Source organism: Eumetopias jubatus, unplaced genomic scaffold (genome assembly GCF_037043125.1).
Source record: "Eumetopias jubatus isolate StellerSeaLion01/CBP00866 unplaced genomic scaffold, mEumJub1_p1.0 scaffold_16, whole genome shotgun sequence".
NCBI lineage: Eukaryota > Metazoa > Chordata > Mammalia > Carnivora > Otariidae > Eumetopias > Eumetopias jubatus.
In genome coordinates this window covers 70,803,149-70,826,393 of record NW_028274822.1, presented here as the reverse complement: position 1 = coordinate 70,826,393, position 23,245 = coordinate 70,803,149, and the positions used below count along the sequence as shown (strand labels likewise).

General features: G+C 36.6%; 1 protein-coding gene across 1 annotated transcript in view; it reads left to right on the top strand.

Moving 5' to 3' along the window:
- The first annotated feature begins 429 nt into the window (after positions 1-429).
- The window catches only part of HORMAD2 (HORMA domain containing 2), an 86,118-nt gene continuing 63,302 nt past the window's right edge, over positions 430-23,245 (top strand). The window contains exons 1-7 of the mRNA XM_028124784.2: positions 430-480; positions 7,101-7,242; positions 10,029-10,092; positions 10,697-10,733; positions 14,711-14,731; positions 15,292-15,318; positions 21,228-21,295. Of these exons, the coding sequence (XP_027980585.1) occupies positions 430-480; positions 7,101-7,242; positions 10,029-10,092; positions 10,697-10,733; positions 14,711-14,731; positions 15,292-15,318; positions 21,228-21,295 (410 nt within the window). The remainder of the gene's footprint in view (positions 481-7,100; positions 7,243-10,028; positions 10,093-10,696; positions 10,734-14,710; positions 14,732-15,291; positions 15,319-21,227; positions 21,296-23,245) is intronic.

Below are 23,245 nucleotides of genomic sequence, written 5' to 3'. Positions count from 1 at the left end.
AAAATCTTAAAAAAAACAACAATAACCCATAAAGTTAATTCAAGAAATGTTTTTGAGCCCCTGCTATATACAGAGCACAGTTGCACTCTAGGGGAATAACGAGGATGAATAAAATACATTGTTAAATCTTTAGGTCATTTACAATTTATTTTTCTCCTCCAAATGGATTTGGGAACAAGCAAATTAACTTAAATTCTCACTGGGTGGTTGAAAAAACCAATCCAGAGAATTTATGCCAAATTCATAGAAAACGGGTATTGGAGATAAAAATGTTTATTAAACTGATTTTCCAAAGAATACAGTCAAATGCTAATTATGTAGTTCTTCTTTGGAAAATTCACAAAAAGGATTATGTCGGGGCAAAGCCTCTAATTTTTTTTTCACCCCCACAGGTTTGACCTGTTAAAAGAATCCTGATACATTACTACAATGGCCACTGCTCAGCTCTCTCACTCTATCAAAATTCACAAAACATCTAAGGTAATTACTAAGAATTAAAAGAAAATCAATGGCTATTTAGTGAGTTACTTCAGAATCATGACTTTAATCTTTGGTGTTTTTTTAAAACAGCAGTTTTATCAGTTAATTGGCACATAATATTTTGTCAGAGTATATCTACATTTTAACTGCGTAATGGGCCGGGAATGTTCAAGAAGTTAGAATACATTCCTACAGAGTAACTTACTGGGTGCTTATTTCATGTTTATATATTTAGATTTTCTAGAGTGAAAGAAATCAGAAACAAAAAAAGATGTTTAAAGAGAATGGTTTTTTTGTTAGACATTTACTATGAAGCAATTAGGAAATTTCTGATAGGCACTGTGATGTAATTATAAGAACTGAGGAGAGAACACAGAGAGGAACTTGGAGGCTGGGCCCCTAGGGGAGCATGCCAGAGCCAAGTAATCTTTCTGGGTTCACAAGGGCAAGTTTGTCTTGCCCCAAGACATTCATTAATGAATTGTTCATTTATTAATTGAGAGCTTAATATTGTATAATATATATATTTACATATATGTGTGTGTCTATATATAATATGGTGTAATTCTCTGAGAGAATAAAAAAATCTTTATCTTCTAGAAGTTTAGAATCTGATAAGGGAAATACGATTTAGAGGAGTTAAGCCAATATACAAAGCAGTATATGTATTACATATATGTGAAAAAGAGTAAAGCAATACAAATTATAGGAATTTAGAGATTTTGTATGGTTTGTGTATTACTCATGAAGGAAATGTGACTTAAGGTGGACTTTGAATAATACAAAGGATTTGAGTAGAAGAAAGAGAAGAGAATTCTATGAGGAAAACCTACCAATGTGCCTTGGCTCAAAATGAGAAATGAACATGGCATATTTTAGAAAATAATGAAGAACCTATCCTTATTGGAGTTGAGAGACATCATGTTGGACAGAAGTAGGAAATAAAGTTGAATAGGAACTTTGGGAACAAATTAATATGGATCTTAAAAGCCAAGCTAAGGAATTTATGCTTTATTCTTTAATCAGTAGACAGCAGGCTTGATCAGGAGAGTGGATAAAATGATTGTTTTAGGAATATTAAGCTGTAGCAAAAACAGGGGCAAGATTCAGGTTGAAGGAGAATTAGGGCAGAGAGAAAGCAGTCATCTTTCTGGCTCAAATTCAGTATACTCACTAGATTCCTGTTCTCATTTGGTCTCCTAAGTGGGCTTCCTTCTTTGTGGGGGGGCAGGGGTACAGAATGCTGAGCTGGGTATATGAATTGCAATCAGTTTGGTAGTTATTTTTCTCACTGCAAATTAACAAATTGATTTTTTGATGTAAACAGATCTTTGTAGTTTGGATTATATTAACTGCTTTTCCCAGGAAATTTTAAGTGACTATGATTTTGCTATTTAATACTTAACAATAATAACAATTATAAAAGCTAACATTTATTCAGCACGTACCACGTACTGGGCACTGTGCCAAGGGCTTTGTATTATTATTTCAATTAAACCTCACATTAAGGAGGAAACTGAAGTGCAGAGAAGTAAAGTGACTTGTCTTGGGTCATGTAACTTGACAGCCAAGCTGTCAAGCATCACTTATGTCATTAGCACACTATCTTGTTAAAATAATTTATAATAGTGTTTTCTATTATCAAGTCATAGTATTTTCATGTATTAGACATTTATAAAAACATCAATGATGACCCTTAAAGTATTAGATCAGTTGAGCTAAGGAAAAAAAAATCCCTGGAGTATAGAGAAATAACAGAACTCTAGAGGGCTTTTCCAACTATTGATCTTCATTACTACAAATGGCCTTTTAGATCCTATATTAAAAATAAATGTATTTATACTTTAGGTTATTTAATTTTACAAATGGTTATTATTCAAGTATTGCCTCTAAGTTTTGGCAAGTTTTCAGTAAGTTACTATATATGCATGCCATGCCAGCTATTACCCAATTACTCAAAAGAACCTTAATTTCTCAGAATCTGTGGGTACAAAAAACAATTTTCTGTAAAATTTTAAATGCATGTGATACACAACATGCACACCACATACACACCTAATGCTCCTTCAGCTTCAGTTTTTCCTACTTCTACTATAGCTTAATATTCCTAAAACAGTTATTTTATTCACTCTCCTGATCAAATCCACTGACTTTCCATTGATTGCAGAATAAAGCATAAATTTCTTAACCTGCCTTTTCAGATCCATACTGATTTGTCTCCAAAGTTCCTTTCATACATGCAAGAGTAATAATTTTATTATATATTTTTAACAACTAAATATAATATAGTCTGATCATTCATTGCCACTATGTGGTATACCAAAGAAGAACAAAGCTTATACAGCAAAATCTAGCAAAGATCTAGAATGTCTTTGGGGTATAGATATAGAAAGTTTTTTGAGGGGTGCCTGGGTGGTTCAGTTGGTTAAGCATATGACTCAGTTTTGGCTCAGGTCATGATCTCACGGTTGTGAGATTGAGCCCTGTGTTGGGTCTGCTTGAGATTCTCTCTCTCCCTCTTCCTCTGCCCCTCCCCCCCAATAAATAAATAAATAAATCTTAAAAAAAAAGAAAAACTTTTGGGGGGTTACATGACTGGCTCAGTTAGAAGAGCATGTGACTTGGGGCACCTGGGTAGCTCAGATGGTTAAGCGTCTGCCTTCGGCTCAGGTTGTGATCCCAGGATTCTGGGATCGAGCCCCGCATCAAGCTCCCTGCTTGGCGGGAAGCCTGCTTCTCCTCCTCTCACTCCCCCTGCTTGTGTTCCCTCTCTCACTGTGTCTCTCTCTGTCAAATAAATGGATGAAATCTTAAGAAAAAAAAAAACGTGACTCTTGGTCTTGGGGTCATGAGTTCGAGCCCCACATTGGGTGTAGAGATTACTTAAATACATTAAAAAAAAGAAAGAAAAAAACTTTTTGGGAGTTCTTCTTCATCAAAAGCATATTTGTGGGTAGTACCTGCCTCTACATAACAGAATTATTAAAACTTCAACGGCTGAAACTGTGTAGTATAGTAAAAAGACCTCTGAATTTGATTAAGATAATGAGAGACTTAACCATCCTAACTTCTGACAGCATAGAAGTAGTAGTTTCACCTACTTTTGTATTTTCTATAAATGAAATCAGTAGTAGTCATTTGTATCTGGTCTCTTTAATGTATGAGAATCATCAGTACTGTTAAGATTTATGATGAGAATCATCAGTATTGTTAAGTATAGTTATAGATCATTCATTCTCATTTCTATATAGTATTCCATTGTGGGAATATATTACAATTTTTTATCCATTTTTTTGTTGATGGGCATTTGAGTAGTTTCCATTTTGGGTCCATTACAAATAATGCTGTTATGAATGTGCTTTTAGTGAGCATATGTATGCATATCTGTCAGGTGTATACCTATGAGTGAAATATGGGTCATAGAATATGTATATATTTAGCTTTAGTAGATACCACTGAGCAAATTTTCCAAAGAGGTTGTACCCACTTATTATGCTCCTATAACCAGTGTTTAAAAGTTTTGACTGATTCACATCTTTATCAACATTTGGTATTTTCTGATTTTTAAAAATTTTAGCCATTTTGTTAGGTGTGTAGTATTATTTCATTGTGGGTTTTTTTTTAACATTTTATTTATTTATTTGACAGACACAGAGAGAGAGCACAGATAGGCAGAGCGGCAGGCAGAGGGAGAGGGAGAAGCAGGCTCTCTGCTGAGCAGGGAGCCCGACGTGGGGCTTGATCCCAGGACCCTGGGATCATGACCTGAGCCAAAGGCAGACGCCTAACCGACTGAGCCACCCAGACACCCCTCATTGTGTTTTTGTTTTTTTTTTAAGATTTTATTTATTTATTTGACAGAGAGAGACATAGCGAGAGAGGGAACACAAGCAGGGGGAGTAGGAGGGAGAGAAGCAGGCTTCCCCGCGGAGCAGGGAGCCCAATGTGGGACTCGATCCCAGGACCCTGGGATCACGACCTGAGCTGAAGGCAGATGCTTAACGACTGAGCCACCCAGGCGCCCCCTCATTGTGGTTTTAATGGGCATGTCCCTGATGAAGTTTGAGCACTGTTTTTTTTAGGGTGGGGGAGGGGTAGAGAGCAGGAGAGAAAGAATCCCAAGCAGGCTCTATACCCAGCACAGAGACCGTTATGGGGCTTGATCTCACAACCCTGAGATCAGGACCTGAGCTGAAATCAAGAGTCGGACGCTTAATCAAGAGCTACACTGGTGCCCCATTTGAGCCCTATTTATTGGACATTTGGATATCCTGTTTTGTGAAGTGTCTATTCAAGTCTTTTGTCTCTATTTTTCTTTTTGGTTGTCTGTCTTTTTTAGTGAAGTTTAGGAGTTCTTCATATATCCTGGATATGAGTCCTTTGCAGATGTATATATTGAGACTGTCTTCTCCCATGCAAGTTGCCTGATTTGAACAGAAGTTCTTAAGTTTATTATAATCTAATTCATCAATATTTGGAAAATACTTTAAAATGAAAATGTATTGACACAATATCAGCTGGAGTTCATGAGACATATTTTGTGCTTGGATTAAATAAGAGAGCAAAAAGCAGTCTCAGACTAATTGTGACAAAAATGGTCAAATTTTTATTTTTATTTTTATACATGTACACAGTAAATACTGAATATGACAAACATGTTGAAATGATAACTCAAGATGCAAAATAAACTATCAGCAAATATTCTATATTTTATTTGGCAGACAATTCTTTTATTTTTAATATTTATTTATCCATTTTAGAGAGAGAGCAGGGTGAGGAGGGGCAGAGGGAGAAGAAGAGAGAATCCCAAAGGGATTCATGTGGAGCCCAATGAGGGGCTTGATCCCACAACCCCGAAACCACAACCTAAGCCAAAACCAAGAGTTGGATGCTCACCCAGCCGTGCCACCCAGGTGCCCCTAGACAATTTTTATACACTGAAGTAAAATTCATGCATCTGTTACTGTCTTACAACATTCCTAATATGGCACACCATTTCTTAGGTCAGACTATCCAGTCATTTAAGAATAACTGTATACATTTTCAATATATCATACATATACATGTATAAAATTTAGAAGGAAACTATTGTTAACGTTGATACATTTTGTGGAAGGCTATCTGACATTTTATAGAACCTTAATATTCTGCAGAACTCTAGCTTAAGCAAAGCACAGAAGTATCGAGATACATGGTAGTAGAATAGTAAATGAATAGTAGCTCCACATAACTAGAGTAAGGTACATAGGAGCTGATAGGGAATAGGGGCGGGGGGGTGGTGTGTGGCAGATGAGGCAGCGGAGTTAGGCAAGGATAAGACTTTGATAGTTCTCAAATGCCACACAAAGGTACTTGAAATCTATCTTACATGAACAATAGTCATGTCATAATAAGATTTGTATTTTTTAAAGTTAATAGTGATGGTAATATGAAGGACAGAGTGAATGAAAGGAACTGTTGGCAGGAAGATCAGGGGCTACAGCAGTAATAAAGGGTAGAAGTGAGTATGGCAGTGACAGAAGGGAAAGGAGAAAATACATTTGAGAACTCCTTTAGAGAGAATTATAGGGTTTAGTGATTGGAAATGGGGTATGAAATAAAAAGGGAAGCCAAAGACAACTCTACTTCTACCCTGAATGATTGGCGTGGAGGCTGATTCATTTGTCTGACAATGAAATTTCGGATCAGGTTTCGATGAAAGGTAATAGAGATAAGCTGAGTTTTGAGGGGTCTACAAAGTGGTCTAGGTGCAGAGGTTCACAGAACAGAAACATAGAAGTGGGGCTCGGAACACCCTGTAGAGGCTATAGCTGAAGCAGTGAGACTAGATGAGATTACCCAAGAAGAGAAAAGGACTAAAGATAGAATTTAAATGTTTAAAGGGCAGAAAAACTGGAAAAAATGAAAGAAATTGAGATAGATATGGGGGATGGGTGAAAAAATCAAAAGAAAACAGTGTTATGGCAGCTGAAAGAGAAGAGGGAAAGTGTGGGCAAAAGTGTCAAACACTGGGCGCCTGGGTGGTTCAGTTGGTTAAGTGACGGCCTTCGGCTCAGGTCATGGTCCCGGAGTTCCAGGATCAAATCCCACATCAGGCTCGCAACTCAGCAGGGAGTCTGCTTCTCCCTCTGACCCTCTCCCCTCTCATGCTCTCTCTCTCTCAAAGAAATAAATAAAATCTTTAAAAAAAAAGTGTCAAACACTGCAGAGAAGTTACACAGTACAAAGGACAGAAGAGGTCAACGATAGGATATACTTGACTTTGGAGAGAATAGTATAGAATGGAGGTTATAAAAGACAGATTGAATTGCATTCTGAGGAGTGTGTGAAAGGGAAGGAGATTATGTAATCATAGTAAAACTTTAATTTTGCCTCAAACCCATGGATCATTGTGAAATAAATTATACTAGTCTTGAATTACTTGGGTACCTCTCCCTGCCTTTCTGCTCTGCCTTGCCTATGGAGATCAAATTTAATGCAATTTTCAAAGCCCTGTTTCCTTTTGATTACCTATAAAGGTATCAGAGTTGAAGTCCTGAAAAATCTTCCCATATTTGTGGTAATGGCATGATGGCTGAATATATTAAAGAATACTAATCTTTTTCATCTTTTTCGCCCAGGAAACCGTTTTTCCATCCCAAATCACTAATGAGCATGAGTCATTGATAATGGTGAAGAAACTTTTTGCTACTTCTATTTCATGTATAACGTATCTAAGAGGCCTGTTTCCAGAGAGCTCTTATGGAGAACGCCATTTGGATGGTAAAGTTTAACCAAGTAGTTATCTTGACTGTTGTAGCTCTTGCCTCTACTTGGCAGGGGTAAATCTTTCAATTCTCACAGTGTGCTAATTCCAAGTCATGGGATTGTTCTTCAAGATCAATTTGCTAATTCATTTTCCATTTTAATTTCAGTATGTTTAGTGGTTTTACTTCTAGGAAGCATTAGTTCCTGGCTAGATACCAAATGACAGACTGAGAAGAAAAGAAATCACTATAGATAAAGCCCGGTAATTCTAAACCATACCTATAAAAGCAACAGCCATTCAAAATCTATTCGGGTGTTGTAGATTTGCACTATCTTTTGCCTCAGTTGAGTTTGTTCTTTGAGGTATACTTTGGCACTGAGGCAATTTAACGGAGGCAGGTGAAAAACTCTTCTTCCTGTGAACACATATAAATATGCTGGAAGAAAAGCATATTCATGCCAAACCCATTTGTTGATTAGAATGGATAGACAATTACTATTCTAATCAGCACTTTTCTTTTCTCAGTTGCCAGGTCTCCTACTTTACTCCCTTTTATTTCTTGTGTCTTAAACTGATGATCTCATTTCCTTATATTACAAGCTGTTTCTGGCTCCTTTCCTTGTCTTGTATTGAAAGAAAATAAATGTACCTAGACTCTTCAATTTTTAAAAATCTTATTATTAGCTTAAAGAGCTGGATTGTGATAACAATTCAGAAAATCTTGCTGGTTTGTCACTAAAATGGGAACTATCATTTGGGAAAATAATTGTAGAGAGCTATAAGTTTCCTTGTATGATATTATTTTTCAAGATCTAACTTTACTTTAAATTCCTCGCATCTGTATTTAATGATATACCTTGGCCTCATTCCAATTGAGTTTTCTTAACATTTCATCCTCTATACTAGCTAGCATCACTGAAATGCATGTATGCTGTAAATACAAAAGCATGAAATTTGCAATCATGACAACTTCATTTGTATCATGTCTTCTTTTGGTCTATAGAATATAAATCTGTAATAGTGAATATGTTTATATGTAGCACATGGTAGCATTTCTCCTTGCTTGGAACAGAATTGGAAAAAACTGGAAAAAGGCATGTTTGGGGTGATTAATTAAGGGCTTATTGTGTGCCAGTCACTGCCCTAGGCATGGGGGGCGGATGTTAAAAAACAAAATTCAACTGAGTACATTTGAGGATTTAATCGGTTTTATTCAATGATTCATGAATAGTGCAGCATCCAATCTAGCAAATAGGAGCTCTGAGGAGCAGTACAAATTGTTAGACTGTTATAGGCAGAAACGGGACAGGACAAGGAAGTCATTAGTGAAAGAAAAGAAAGGTTTATTTCAGGCAAGGTCACCTTCCTTGGGAGGGGGGAGGGGGGTCTACCATGCAGATTACCTCACAAGTGTTGATCAGGAAATCCCAGATTCACTGGTTAAAGGTTACATTCCTGCAATTAAGTCTTGGTTTGCTCCTCATGGGGGGCAAGTGACTCCATTTTAGGCTCGCTCTTTCTTCCTTCCCTCCTTCTTTCCTTCTTTCCTTCCTTCCTTCCCTCCTTCCTTCCCTCCTTCCCTCCTTCCCTCCTTCCTTCTTTCCCTCCCTCCCTCCCTCCCTCCCCCTCCCTCCCTCCCTCCCCCCCTCCCTCCCTCCTTCCTTCCTTCCCTCCTTCTTTCCTTCCTTCCTTCCTTCCTTCCTTCCTTCCTTCCTTCCTTCCTTCTTTCCTTCCTTCCTTCCTTCCTTCCTTCCTTCCTTCCTTCCTTCCTTCCTTCCTTCCTTCCTACAGAAGTAATACTATTACTTATAGCTTTATTTTTTGTGGTAGTTTTAGTAGAAGTTGTATGTCTCCCTCTCAGTGTTCGTTCTTAAAGTAACATACATCATAAAAATGCGCAGTACTCCTATGTCACTCTCTTTTTGGTAATCTCTAAATATTATACTAACATGGAATAATTTTCATGTACCTCAGTAGAGGTAGAGGGAACATCAATTTTAAGATAGGAAAACTGTATGAAAAGGTGAAGTGACATGCAAAGTCATACATGAATCAGTGATTGATTTTGGACTAATCTAAGCCAAAACTTTTTTTTAAGATTTTATCCATTTATTTATTTGACAGAGAGATAGAGAGAACACAAGCAGGCAGAGCAGCAGGCAGAGGGAGAGGGAGAAGCAGGCTCTCCGCCAAGCAGGGAGCCTGACGCGGGACTCGATCCCAGGACCCTGCGATCATGACCTGAGCTGAAGGCAGACACTTAACTGACTCAGCCACCCAGGCGCCCCTAAGCCAAAACTCTTTTAATATGATTTTCCTCTTCTTCTCTAACTATAGTAAGGTAGTTGAATTTCAGATGGAAATTAATATTTGAGAATAATCCATGGGAAAATTTTTCATCTTTATTTTCATTTAGGGAGAGACAAATATGAGAGAACTGACTTGAGATTGAGGTACATGTTTTAAATTGGTTAATGGATATGGTCTCAATAATCCCTTATTATTATTCAGAATTCAACAGAAGCAAAGAAGTGACACAAATTGAATGTGCAGTCAACTCAGTTGTGCTGCATTGTAGAAGGGAAGACTGCTAAACTATAATCAAAATTGGAACTAAGCAAGTTTTCAACATAGGATTTATTTTTAGAGTAGATATTTAGAGATTCAAAATGTTTTTATAAGCTATAAAACTAAGTTATATAAATAAAATAGTTAAAGGAAATACCCTTATTTAGCATGGACAAATTTAGTACAGTAATCATTCAGTAGAGGAAAATACACTGTGTTTCTGTTTTTGTAGACCTCAGTTTAAAAATCCTTCGAGAAGATAAAAAATGTCCTGGGTCACTGCATATTATCAAATGGTAAGTAATTGAAATTCCACAAAAGTTTAACATTATTTTTATCATGGCTGAAATTACCCATAAGACTTTATTTGGTAAGATCATTTCCTTAAAACCTTTTCTTCCTTTTTTTCCTTCCTTCCTTCTTTCCTTCTTTTTTTTCACAATTTCCTGGAAATTTACAGCAATTATTCAATATAATTTTAATATCCTGATTTAGTTTTGTTTTTGAAAAAATGGACTTGTAAAGAAATAAAATATTGTACTACTGAAACAAATATAACACTGTATGTCAACTTCAATAACAAAAATTTTAAAAAGAGAAAAATATCAGTCAAAATTTGATTACTCATCATATGCATGTCAGTATCCTAAACATTATGGGAGGCAAAAAGAAAAATAAGATGTGGTTCTCTACCTTTAAATTGCTTACCTATTACTTATAAAGATCTATCAACATATTAAATGACACTGTGAGTTTTAAAAAAAAGTTCAAATGGGAAAGGTAAAATGATTACCAATTTAATGTACTTAAAAGCAAAATATATAAATCAGTTCAATACTTGGAATTTTTTTGGCTTTTGCATCTGGTCCAAATTGACATCAAATATTTATTTCTTGACAGGATCCAAGGTTGTTTTGATGCTTTGGAAAAGAGATACGTAAGAATGTTTTTAAATTTATACCAGGATTAAAGACTTATCTTTTATACCTTAAAAAAAGTTTAGCTTTTATTTTGTTGTTGTGTATTAACAGTGCACTAGTGCCTACATTTGCATTTATGAAAGTTTCTTTTTATGTCTTTGTTGTCCTGTTGATGTCTTGTTTTCATCAATTAGAAAGGAAATCTTCATTTTTCTCTTTTACATACGCATATCTTTTTGACCACAGAATTTCCTCTGAAGTCACTGGAAGAGATCCAGAGGATGTGGGACAGGGGAGACAAGAATCTGGCATTTAGCACATTGAACATGTTCAAAATAGTTGTGATTCAATTCATAGATATGAAAGGAAAAAACTGACTTGAATAATTAATTAGTTTTTATTCTATAATAGTTATTTTGTTAACTATGTTTGGTGCATGTACATAACCTGTTCCCTCAAATAGCTAGTGTTGTACCTTGGATTTTTTAAAAATGCAGCTTGAATTTTAAGTGTATCAGATCTTTCTTGCTGCCCAAGACTGCTATGAAGGGTATAAAAATTAGAGGCTCTAGTCCTAGTTGAAGAGACAAGATGTATATAAATGAACCTTCTACCACTGCTTCCCCTCCTTTTCCCCATCTATATCTTCTTTTAACTCCTTCTCAATTCCTATTCCTTTATAAGGAATTTTGAGGTGAATAAGCCTTGTAATAGGTTATTTAGTTGCACTCATACATTTCCTTTTTCAGTGAACAGTTATTTTTTATGATTTATTCAACACTGACCCGGGGGACTGAGGTATACAAAATTAAAACAGATATGGGCTTGTGCACACAAAGATCTTCAAGAGCATGGCAGAAGAGAAATGATACTCATATGCATGGCTGATGATTAGCTATTATACACTGGTCCAGCTGTGACTATTGTTAAAATATTGAAATACTCTATATCGGGTGGTAAATAGCTGTTTTGCTGAGACCCTGAGTGACCCCCACCATTATCTCCCCTTCACTTCACCATTGTCTCTTTTGGGACCTCTCCAGACCTATCCATAATCTAGCAACTAAAGGGTTAACATCTGGCCCGGGGGGGGGGGGGGGGGGGTAGCTTCCAGGAGCCCAGCTAAGACTAAATTAGCATCTTTTCTGATTCTGGGCTAAGTTGGCATCCATTCTGATTGGCCAGTGCCTGTGTCCTATTAGGCTATTAAATATTGATTTTTTTTTCACATCAGCTTGATATTTTTGTGTAAAAATATCAGATATTTTGATATATACTCTATCACAAGTATAAGTACCCATAATACTCATTAGAAATTAATGCCATGCCAAAGGAAAGATACTGCTTGTGTACGATAGGAATATGGAAAAGGAGGGGTTGTATCTAGTAAGGAGCATGAAGGAAATCTTGGGGAGAAAATGGCTTTTGAACTTTGAAGGCCCTTAGTATTTGGACAGGTTTAAATGGAGGAGGTCACCACCAGCATACTGAACACTATTCATTCATTCTCCACCATCCATTCATTTAGCAACATTTCTTGAGCATCCATCATTGAGAGGCAGTGCAATATAGTTAAGAGCACAAGTTTTGGAATCAGTCTAAAGGGAATCCCAGTTCTGCACTTAACACCTGTGTGATCTTGGGCAAGTACCTACCTTTTGATACCTTAGTTTCTTTATATACAAAATGGGGGATAATAACAGAACCTCTTAGGGTTGTTTGAGATAATGAACTAATCTAAAGCACTGGTTTTCAAATGTTAGCTTGCATTGGAATCACCTGGAGGACTTGTTCAAACATTGCCAGGCTCCATCCCAAAATTTCTGATTTGAGAATTTGCATTTCAGATAAATTTCAGGTTATGTTGACACTGCTGGTCTAGGGACCATACTTTGAGAACTACTGATCTAAAATGTTTAGAACAATGCCTGGCACATAATAAGCACTATGTAAGTGTTAACTCTTTTTCTCTTTCCTCCCTCATTCCCTCCCTCTTCTCCTTCCCTTTATCTCTCCTTCCTTCCTCCCTCTCTCTCTACCTTCTCTTGTTCTTTCCCTTCTTTCTTTTCTCCTTCCTTCATTTCCTCCCCTCCTCCCTTCCTTTCTTATCTATTTAATCTGTGCCAGACATTGTACCTAAATACTGGATGAGAAAAAATGAGAGAAAGATGTGATTCCTCCACTCAAGGAGGTCACACTCTAATAGCATCACTTGTTAAATAATTACAATGTTACATGTACTAAAAGAGCAGTGTGATGTAAAAAGTTTATCTACCTCGTTTGATGGATTTATTTTACTTAAATGACTACCTGTATGACTGAATCGATTAAATTTACTGTTTTGGGAGATTAAAAGATAATACCTTAGATGGATGACTTAGACTAGTTGTTAGTATCTTAATTTCCTCCTAGGAAATAATTAATGTGTTAAAAATAGTTTGAGTAAAGTCAAGTTTGAGTATCTAGAGATCTTGAAAGATGTTCTTCTGTTGAAGCTGATGATTATTTCTAGTTGTGAAATTTTGAGTGATTTTACCCTGTTTTTTTTGTAGTCCATATTATGCTCAAATTCTTTAAAGTAAGTATGTAGGTATTTTTAGATAATTATTATAAAGAGGAGACTATATTGTACATAGCCTCCTAATCTGTCTCCTTATTCCCATTTTTAATCTCCTACCATTCCAACTCCACACTACATTCTCTGAGAAATCTAAGTCTTATCATATCAGTCTCTTGCCTGAAAATCTTCCATGGCTTTTAAAATAAAATTTAGAGTCCTTCACAGAGAAGGACTGTATGATCTAGTCTCCACCTGCCTTTCCAGAAGTCATCACTCTCACCATTGCTAACCATGTTCAAGCCACACAAGGATTCTAGAACATGCCAAGTGCCTTTTCCCTTTGTATGTATTGTTGCTTTTGCCTGCAAAATTATCTTCCCTACCCACACCTTTTACCTGGCTAAATCCAATTTATCCTTTAGGTCTCACCCTAAATATTTACTTTCTTAGAGGGGTCTTCACTGGTACATACCCCTCCCACCCCAGCCTAGATTGTCCTTTTGTTTAATGTTCTCAAGCATCCCGTGCTACATTGTCATAGCAATTAACACAATTGTAATGATGTACCTGTTTGCTTTTTTGTTTAATGTTTTCTCTCCTGTTGGTCAGCATGTTCCCTGAGATCGGGGCCATGTCTATTTTTGAATGAATGAATGAATGAACTATTAAATAATTAATAGAGAGTTTCACTATGTAGTCTCAAAATCAATTGTGTGCAGTAACCAAAATAGCCACACAGTGTCACTAAAGTTTTAGTCCTTTGGGTGAAATAGGTGAATAGTTTGATATGAAATTATGGTTGGGAACTTTTCTTTAAAAAAAATTTTTTTTTTTTTTATTTTAACTAGGCTCCGTGACCATCGTGGGGCTTAAACTCACAACCCTGAGATTAAGAGTCACATGCTCTAATGACTGAGCCAGCCCTGGCCCAGACATTTTCTAATTTGTATTCCAGTTTTTACATTTTTATCAGAGACTAGATTATATCTCTATATATTGGCTTTTTCAAGCAGAGAGAATCTGTTTATAGTAATATATATGTAGGTAGGGCAAGGGTTTTATAGACCTATCAGACTTTAAAATTTTTACTTTAGAAGATTAGTTTCAAAAGACAATTTTTTGGAGCTACTGGTGGCATATTTAATATTTAGTAAAAATGAATTATTTTGTGTATCTTTTGCCTCCCAAACTAAAATATAACTTTTAGATAATATAGATAGTTATCGGTTTTTTTTTGCATCCCTCCTCTCCAGCAGAACCCTATATATGTAAATTTATACTCACTTGAATGAATGAGTGAATTAGTATCTCTTTTTAAGACCTTCTACCCAAATCTTTGGAATCTCTCTGAAAAAATTTTAATTAGCCTTTATTGAAAATAACAATAATATCAGTACAAGTATATAATAACAGTAGTTTTCTTTTCTCTTGAAGCTACACATGGCAGTACTTACAGTAAGTACACATTTAAAGACCAAACCCATGTTTCTACTATGTTGTTTTTTTGGCAAGTAAAACATTAAAACAGTACTATCCCCACTTCTCCCTGAATTTCTTTATCTGTCCTATGACATTTTGGAATTAAAAAAGTAGGATCTACCAGAAGTTTTAATGAAAGATCACAAATTATGTATTTCTTAGGTATATTACAATACATGGGAAAGTATATAGGATATACTATCTGCTTCACATATTGCCTATCAGGATTTCATTTTTTTAAATTACTTAAGACTTGGAGTGTTTTGTTTTGTGGTTGTGTAGACTTTTTTGAAGTTTTGTGCCCTTTTGAGTATAACATGCTATGTATAGTTAAGAATAGAAAGAAAATGAGAAGATAACATAGTCTTAGATATTTGATTTATATTTTTAATCCATGACAAATTATCTTGAGATATGTATATCTCAGTCCTCAATTAATAGAGCACAAATTGAACTCTTCACATAGAAAATGTATTCTGTGAGGAGTAATCTAGTAAGTTTCAGAAATTAAATGTTATTTATTTCTCCTTAAACAGCTTTATACAAATCCCAAGGAACCAGAGGTAAGGACACACATTGAGAAGGGATTATATTTAAATATGTTTACCTGAGTTGAGGCTATTGATTATATTACTAGATTACTATATGAGCAAAGTAACTCACCATGAGCTCTTCCAGTGTGTTTTATTATAAACTCCACCAATTCTTTATTATGAGATTTTAAAAACTACTTAGGGGTGTTAAAAAAAAAGCGTAGAGGAGCCTATTCCCTAACATGTTAAAATTAAAAATCTCTGCATGTATAAAACCACGTTTTATTATTTATTTTAACTGATTCTGAATCCTTTCTATTTGTGGCCTTTTGGAAAATACAGCATAATTCTAAACTTTTCCTTTTTTTGCCAACTAAATTCTCCCCTATTTGACCTGTTCATTGATTTTTCAGATCTTTACTACTTCTTTCATAATTTCTTCCCTATTGAATCCTACTCATCTTCAAGGCCAACTTATGTTCAAATCTCCCAGGAAAGCCTCTTGGCCTATGCTGTTCACACTAATTTCCTCCTTCTCCAACTTCCTCTTCCAATGGGACCCCACAATTTAACACCCTCAGTTGATTCATGTAGATTACTTTATCTCTTCAGCCAGATTCTGAATTCTTGAGGACAGTGTCTTGTCTTGTTTTCTATCTCCCAGAGTAAATATCATAGTCCTGGGCATGTAATAGTTACTTGTACTACTCTGTGGCAATGGCATAGAGATGGAGGGAGAAGCCCTCTGTTCTTCTCGTTCTATTCTCTGTATTTTCCTCCTAGTTTTCTTTCCTTCTTCTCTTTCCTTTTTCCTTGCTTTCAATTTTCCTCCTTAAGCCTATGGATTTAGCCTAACTGGTAGCATTCAAGACTAAATTGAGCATTTTTAGCTTTTAATATCCTTTCTTGGGAAGATTATAAATAACTGTTTGAACAAGGTGGAGGAAAACTGGTACATACAGGTGGGTAACAATTCCTCAATGCCTGAACCTACCCCCTTTTATCTTTGTCTCATGTTTAGTTTCAAAATGCTTTTTTTTCCCTGTAGGTTTGAGGGGAAGCTTCCCAAACTAAAACTTTCTGATAAATTGTTAATAAAGTGGTCATTTTCTTAATGCAATGAATTATTTTGTTTTCTTGTGCATATAAAACTCTTAATCTGAAACCAGTGCTTTTGCTTAGTGAAATGCTGAGCAAATTTAACTACAGAAAACTCTTAGGGTGGAGGGGGTGTGTGTAGGGGGGTGCTGTTAAAATGAGTTTGATGCAGGCAAATAATGAAGTTAGAAAACAAAAGCTTATAATATGAAGTGCTGAGCTATCATTTATAACCTAGAAAAAAATATTTTGAATGCTTACAGATCGTTCTGTATAACAGTGATCCCTAACCCCTGTGTGTTCATGGTACACTTTTGATTGCTAAAAGTTTTAGTGTCATGTTTGAGGGTATTAAAAGACTCAAAAGAACACCAAACAAGTCAGCAATAAGTACAGTATAGCTATGGAATAGTAATGTTCATAATGCCTAAGGTATCCATGGGATTGCACTATTTTATAGTTGATATTTAGCATCAAGTTACTGATACAACCACTTACCTCCCTAATCTCATTCTTTTTTTGTAACGTTGAAGATTTTATTTATTTTGAGAGCGAGCGAGCGAGCGAGAAGGGAACACAAGCAGGGGAGAGTAGCAGGGGGAGAGGGAGAAGCAGACTGCACCGAGCAGGGAGCCACCACACGTGGGGCTCGATCCCAGCACCCTGGGATCATGACCTGAGCCGAAGGCAGACACTTGACTGACTGACCCACCCAGGCACCCCTCTCATTCTTTTATATACTCACAAAACAACATTCTCATGTAGACACAGTTTTTTGGTGTTTATCTAATATTGTGCCATGTTTCTTGACTCCTATCTGTAGAAGTATTTCCTTCCCTAAACAAAACAAAACTGAAGAAACAATAGCAATATTAACATATACCTGAAATAAAAATATATTTTACACATGGATTAAAATTTGTAGCAATCTTGTGAAGAGTCTGTCATAGTACAATAGTTGCAAACCTCTGTCTTAAATAAGTGTGCTTACCCAGTCCAGGGGCCAGTGGAGTTTTGGACATTGCACAATGTTGCAGTATTTCTGTACTAGAAGTTTCATGACAGAGGTGAATTGACAAAAGTAAAGTAGTGAAGAGGGATAGTGTAGCTTTCCTACAGTTAAACACTATAAAATGTGTGGAGGGTATTAATAAGTTGTGTAAACCAAAATGTAAATATGTTAAGGAAAGTTTTACACAATGTAATGCATGATAGAACTATAAAGAATGGCTATGGGAGTGCCTGAGTGCTCAGTCGGTTAAGCATCTGAGTCTTGATTTCAACTTAGATCTTGATATCAGGGTGGTGAGTTCAATCCTGGTGTTGGGCTCCACCCTGGACATGGAGCCTACTTGAAAAAAAAAAAAAAAAGAATAGCTATGTATCAATACTGTGAGGACAAAAATCTTATTGTTTCATCATCTATTCCTTTGTGCCTACTGGAGGTGGTCAGCATCCATTTTTAATAGATTGTTTCAAGAACTGAACTATACATGGTCTCTGTTTCTAGCCACAGTTTGGTTTTAGAAACTTTGTTTTAAAAAAAAAATCCTTGTAGGATGAAATCCTAATTGAGTGTGAACTCTATCCTGGCTGAATATTTATTCTGCAAATATTAATTGGGTTCCCTTTATATTCCTAGCACTGTTCAAGGTATAAAAACACAGGAGTTAATGGGATAGACAAGGTCCCTGCTCTCTGGAAGCTTACATTCTTATATCCTTGAGGGAGAATAAACAATAAACAAACAAAAATGAGCAAAACAGTTTCAGATGGTCCTAATGCTATGAAGAAAGTAAAAGAAAGGCAGTGTGCTGGAGAGTGCTGAGACAGGGAATGGAGAAGGAAGGATTGGAGTATAGTCTGTGGAAGGCCTTTGGAGCTAAGTCTGAAGGGCCAGAGGAGTCAGCCTATGCAGGTCTGTGAGAGGCAATGGCACATGATCGGCAGAATAGCACGGTGGTTAACATTGTAGGTGCTGGAGTCAAATCCCAGCTCTGACACTTACTAGCTTCATGTATAATGAGGATAATAATACCTACCTCAGAGTACTGACTGCATAAGAATGAATACATGTAGAGCATTTAGGGCAGTGCCCAAATATTATCATCATTTACTGGAGACAGCATGTTCCAGAATATCACTGGGCAAAGGCCCTAAGCTACAAGGCATCTTGTGAGTTCATGCCCTGAGCCTGGAGCTTAGTGGGTAGGAGGGAAAGAAGCAGAAGATAAGGTCAGAGAGGTAGACAAGGGACAGATGTGTAAGATCTTGTGGGATAAAGTAGTTTTTGGATTTTATTCTACGGGCAATGGGAAACCATTGGGGTGTTTTAAGCAAAGGAGTAACATGGTCTGATTTATATTTTCAAAAACCCTTTTTGGCTATAGAACAGAGAATGAATTACTGGAGGAATACTTTGCAAGCAAGGAGATCAGATGAAGAGAGATAGTGGTGGTTTGGACAGGGTGATAATAATGGATGGACTTGGGATATGCTTTGGAGATAGTCTTGAAAGTTCTTGCCAATGGATTGGAATGTGAAGGGAGGAAAAAAGGCTATATATGTTGTTGCTATTGCTTTGGTATCTGAATATATTCAGTATGATTAACAGAAACCATCGTTGAGTGGTTTAAAGGCCCATCTTTATTAGGAGACACATTAATCTGAAAAGTAGGAAAATGTTTTATGCAATCTTAAGAAGAGACCAATGCTTGCTGTCAATATATCTTCTGTCATAATCAGAGTCAGATTGAAGTTATAAGGGATTAGCATCTTGTATAAAACCATTGTAAACATAACTCTTATGAATTGCTTCAGGGACCAAATAACATGTTAATAAAATTACCAGCTGCTAAAGGATCTACTCTTATTATGATTAAAAAAATAAAAGATAGCTCAGAGCATTGAAAAGCTAGAGTTTGTTGTGAAACATGGGCAGGCAGGAAGAATAGACATGGTTTGCTTGGCAGGGCAATTACACCCAGCATGAACAAAGAGAGGATGCTGTGTATCTTGCCTGTCTGGGGTGAACCTGTTGTGGTAGGCAACTCTAGTGTCACATACCTCTCCTACTGTACTCACAAAGCAACCTTAAAAATTTTGATTTCCCAAGTGGACTGTCTTGCCAGAAAAATATTTTTTCTTTTAAATTAAGTCCACTACAAATCAGTTGTCTTAGAGTTTAAGCAGCATGAGCCAATTTCTTCAGGACCTGATAACCTGTGATTAAGTTGTTTGCTAAGGTTTTAAGATCAGTAGAACTGGGGGAACAAGTCTTAGAGTAAAGTAACAGAAACATTGAGACTTTCTGATCAATCTAACATCCTCATTCCCACAATATCAAGACCAAAATGGAAACAGATGAATGAAGGGCATTTTTTTGTGTTGTACTTAAACTTACACACTTTACCTGTCTTTCGTACCTTCTCCAGATCTGTGGACAAGCTGTACAATGTATCTGGGCCAAACGTTTGCTTCAACTACAAGACAATCATGTTATTTTACATGAAGTATGTCTCTTACGAGGATATGTCTTCCTCTTTGTTTCTAGCTTTCTTAACAGCGAGGAGAGCAAATAGCAGTGGTATCTGAGTTTTTAGTGCAGGATCAAAAAAACAAGACCTGATGTCATAGATCCTGGTTCCTTTTTGAATTTTTCTAGTTTTCTTGTTGCCATTCTGGTCTTCCCTGAATTACTGTAGTAGCCTCTTAATTGCTCTCATGGTTTCCACTTCTTCCTTCTGCACTATTAAAATAGCCAGGGTGATCTTAAAAACATGCACATTACTGGGTCGCCTGGGTGGCTCAGTCATTAAGCGTCTGTTTTCGGCTCAGATCATGATCCCAGGGTCCTGGGATCGAGCCCCCCCCCCCATCCCTGCTCAGCGGGAGGCCTGCTTCTCCCTCTCCCACTCCCCCAGCTTGTGTTCCCTCTCTCGCTGTCTCTCTCTCTGTCAAATAAATAAATAAAATCTTAAAAAAAAAACACATGCAAATTACTCCCATGCTTAAAATACTTCAGTGTATTTCTGGTTTACCTAGAATAAAATCCAAACCCCTTATCAGGGCCAATAAAGCTCCACATCCTCATCTCCTACACTCTCTTACTTGCTTAGTCATTGCCAGCCACTTGGCTTCCTCTTTGGCCCTGAAAGAGGCTTACTTTCCTGCTTTAGAACTTTGCACTGCTGTTCCCTCTGCCCAGGATACCCCGCCCTCCCCCAGATCTGCACATGATCCCCTTTTGTCACTGAGGCTCAGCTCAAGCATCATCCCTTCAAGGAGGCCATCCTTGGCCTTCCAAACCAAATCAGCCCCTCTCCCTTCTATTCTCTATCACAGCTTGTGCTTCATATTGTTCACAGTACTTATTACTATCTGAAATTATTTTGTTTACTTATTTATTGACTGTCTCACCAGTCTGTCTATTCCAGAAAAACAGGGACCTTTTTTGTCATGTTCACCACTTTGACTCCAGCATCCAACACAATGTAGACATTTGATAAATATCTGTTACATGAATGAATGATTTCTCAACTGGTTTCACTGTCATTTACCTATGCCAGGTCAGATACTTAACTCTGCCTCTTAGTTTCTCCAGTTTTGAAACAGTAACAATAGAATTTGCCATCTAACTCATTTTTAGCATTGAGGAGAAAAATTAAGTTATCTTTGTATTTGGAAATATTACTCCTGAATAATGTTACGCTGTGAAACAAAGAGGTATATAAGTAGTATAATAGGTATACAATAAAAATATTCCTCACCTATTACCAGATAAGTTTCTGGATTTCTTTTTTGTAAGTAATTTCTTTCTCTCTTCCCTTTGATATTTCTAGAAAGTGACTGAGATATACCAGTTCAAATTCAAATACACAAAAGAAGGAGCCACTATGGATTTTGACAGGTAGAATCTAATTGTTTAATGAACATGAGAAATAGGACTGAGGTAAACATAATCTTCTTGAAGCCAAAGATAGGCCTTATATTTCCTTTGTAACTTCCCCACTAATCCTATATAAACCCTCCATTAATAATAGTAATGATTGTTCAAATTTCTGAAATCCATGGATGAAGTTGGTGGGAGTAGAGTCTTCCTTTGCTTCTTTTCCTCTTCTCCTCATAGGTGATGTTAGTGGTGTTTAAAGGAAGTTAGTTTGGGGGTTAAGAGTTCCAATTCCTAGAGACCTAGCTTGGAACACTCCGTTATTGGTCTAACTTTGGACAGATTACTTAACCTCCCTAAATATTAGTATTCTCATCTGCACAGTGGAATTAATAATATTTACATCATATGGTTGCTGTGACTATTAAATTATAATGCATATACATAGCTTTGCCCATGCCTGGCATATGTTAATAGGCCAGTAAGTGGTACCTGGTGGTAGTGGTAGTGATGGTAGTAGTCCTTGGAGGCAATGGTGGTTGGTGGGTGGCATAGCAGTAGAAATTATATTAATGAGGCTGTCTACATGGTGTTGATTGAAGAACTCCATAAGATTGTATTTAGACACTAACCTGAAGTTTCTCAGTTGCTATGCCAAGATATTAATCTTTTTTGCCCTCAATATAGCCAGACTGGATCTGGAGTAAATGAAACCCCCGAACTATTTGCCTGTAGATACAAACATTCTCATCTACTTCTCCCAATCTGTCATACAAATGTAATTTTTTATGTTTGTCCCGGTATGGAAAAGACTGGAAAGCACTACATTTTCCTATCAAGTTTAAAATGCCAAGTTTTAGACATACTAGTGGGTTAAAGAGCAAAGACATGGGTATTTGCTTAAAAAGATCCCCGTTGTAGGTGGAGATGTTTTACTGAAGAGCAATATTTATTCCCATCCCAGTAGCTTTTGGATTCAGAAAGATCTCAGTTTTGCTGATGAGATGGAATAGAAGTGGAGGGGGTGGATGGTGGTGAAAAGGCCTGGGTGGTAGAGGGCTCCAAGTCAGGGGAATGAGTGCCCATGAAAGGAGCAACTCTGAAGAGAAACGTGGCCTAATACTCAATTTTCTGCTATTAGCTCTGTCTTGTCATTTACTGCAAGTTTGAGGATTTCTCTCTGAGATTCACTTCCTTAATTATCCTCTCATTTGTAAAACTTGCAGACAGCAGTAGGATGTGCAGGGGAAGTAAGTTTTAGGAATGAGAATTAAAATATTAATCATCCTAAGCTAGCATTTATATAGCAGTGTACAGATTGTACAGCACTTTCCGTACATATTCTCCCACATTAAACAGTTGCCTTTTAGTCTCCAAAATTTAAATATAAGTACTACTGGCAACCAGATTAATCTCTTTTATTATGAAGGCACATATGCCAAGTGGTGAGCAGTGAAACAGAAATGGCCAAATCTTTCAGCTATTAAGGAGGAGAGAAGGTAGTGCATATTACTAATCTCCTAGAAACCAAAGGTAGACATTTATTTAAATGATCAGTCATACAAAATTACCTTATCACCTCTTCCATAGTAAAGATAATTTCCCTTTTAAAAGAGTACAAGGGAGTCTTGAGTATGATTTTACATGGATATGATTTTATGAATATGATGTATACTGAAAGATCCCATGAGCTAAATGCTATAGCCCTTCACTTGAGTTACCTATTTTAAATTGGTTAAATCTTAGTAGACAAAACTTTGTTGTTCAAAATCAAAAAAGGAGCAAATGTATTCACTTAATAATGTCTGTTTTATGAATCCACACTTCCTCCAGTAGCTCAATTACTTAGGATTATTATTCACTATTGAGTGCTTACTATGTGAAAGACATTGTGCAAATATATTGCAGTGATAGTCCTTCCTAGAAGCTATTCAAATATGAAACCAATTTGGGAAGAAAATTTTGGAGAGA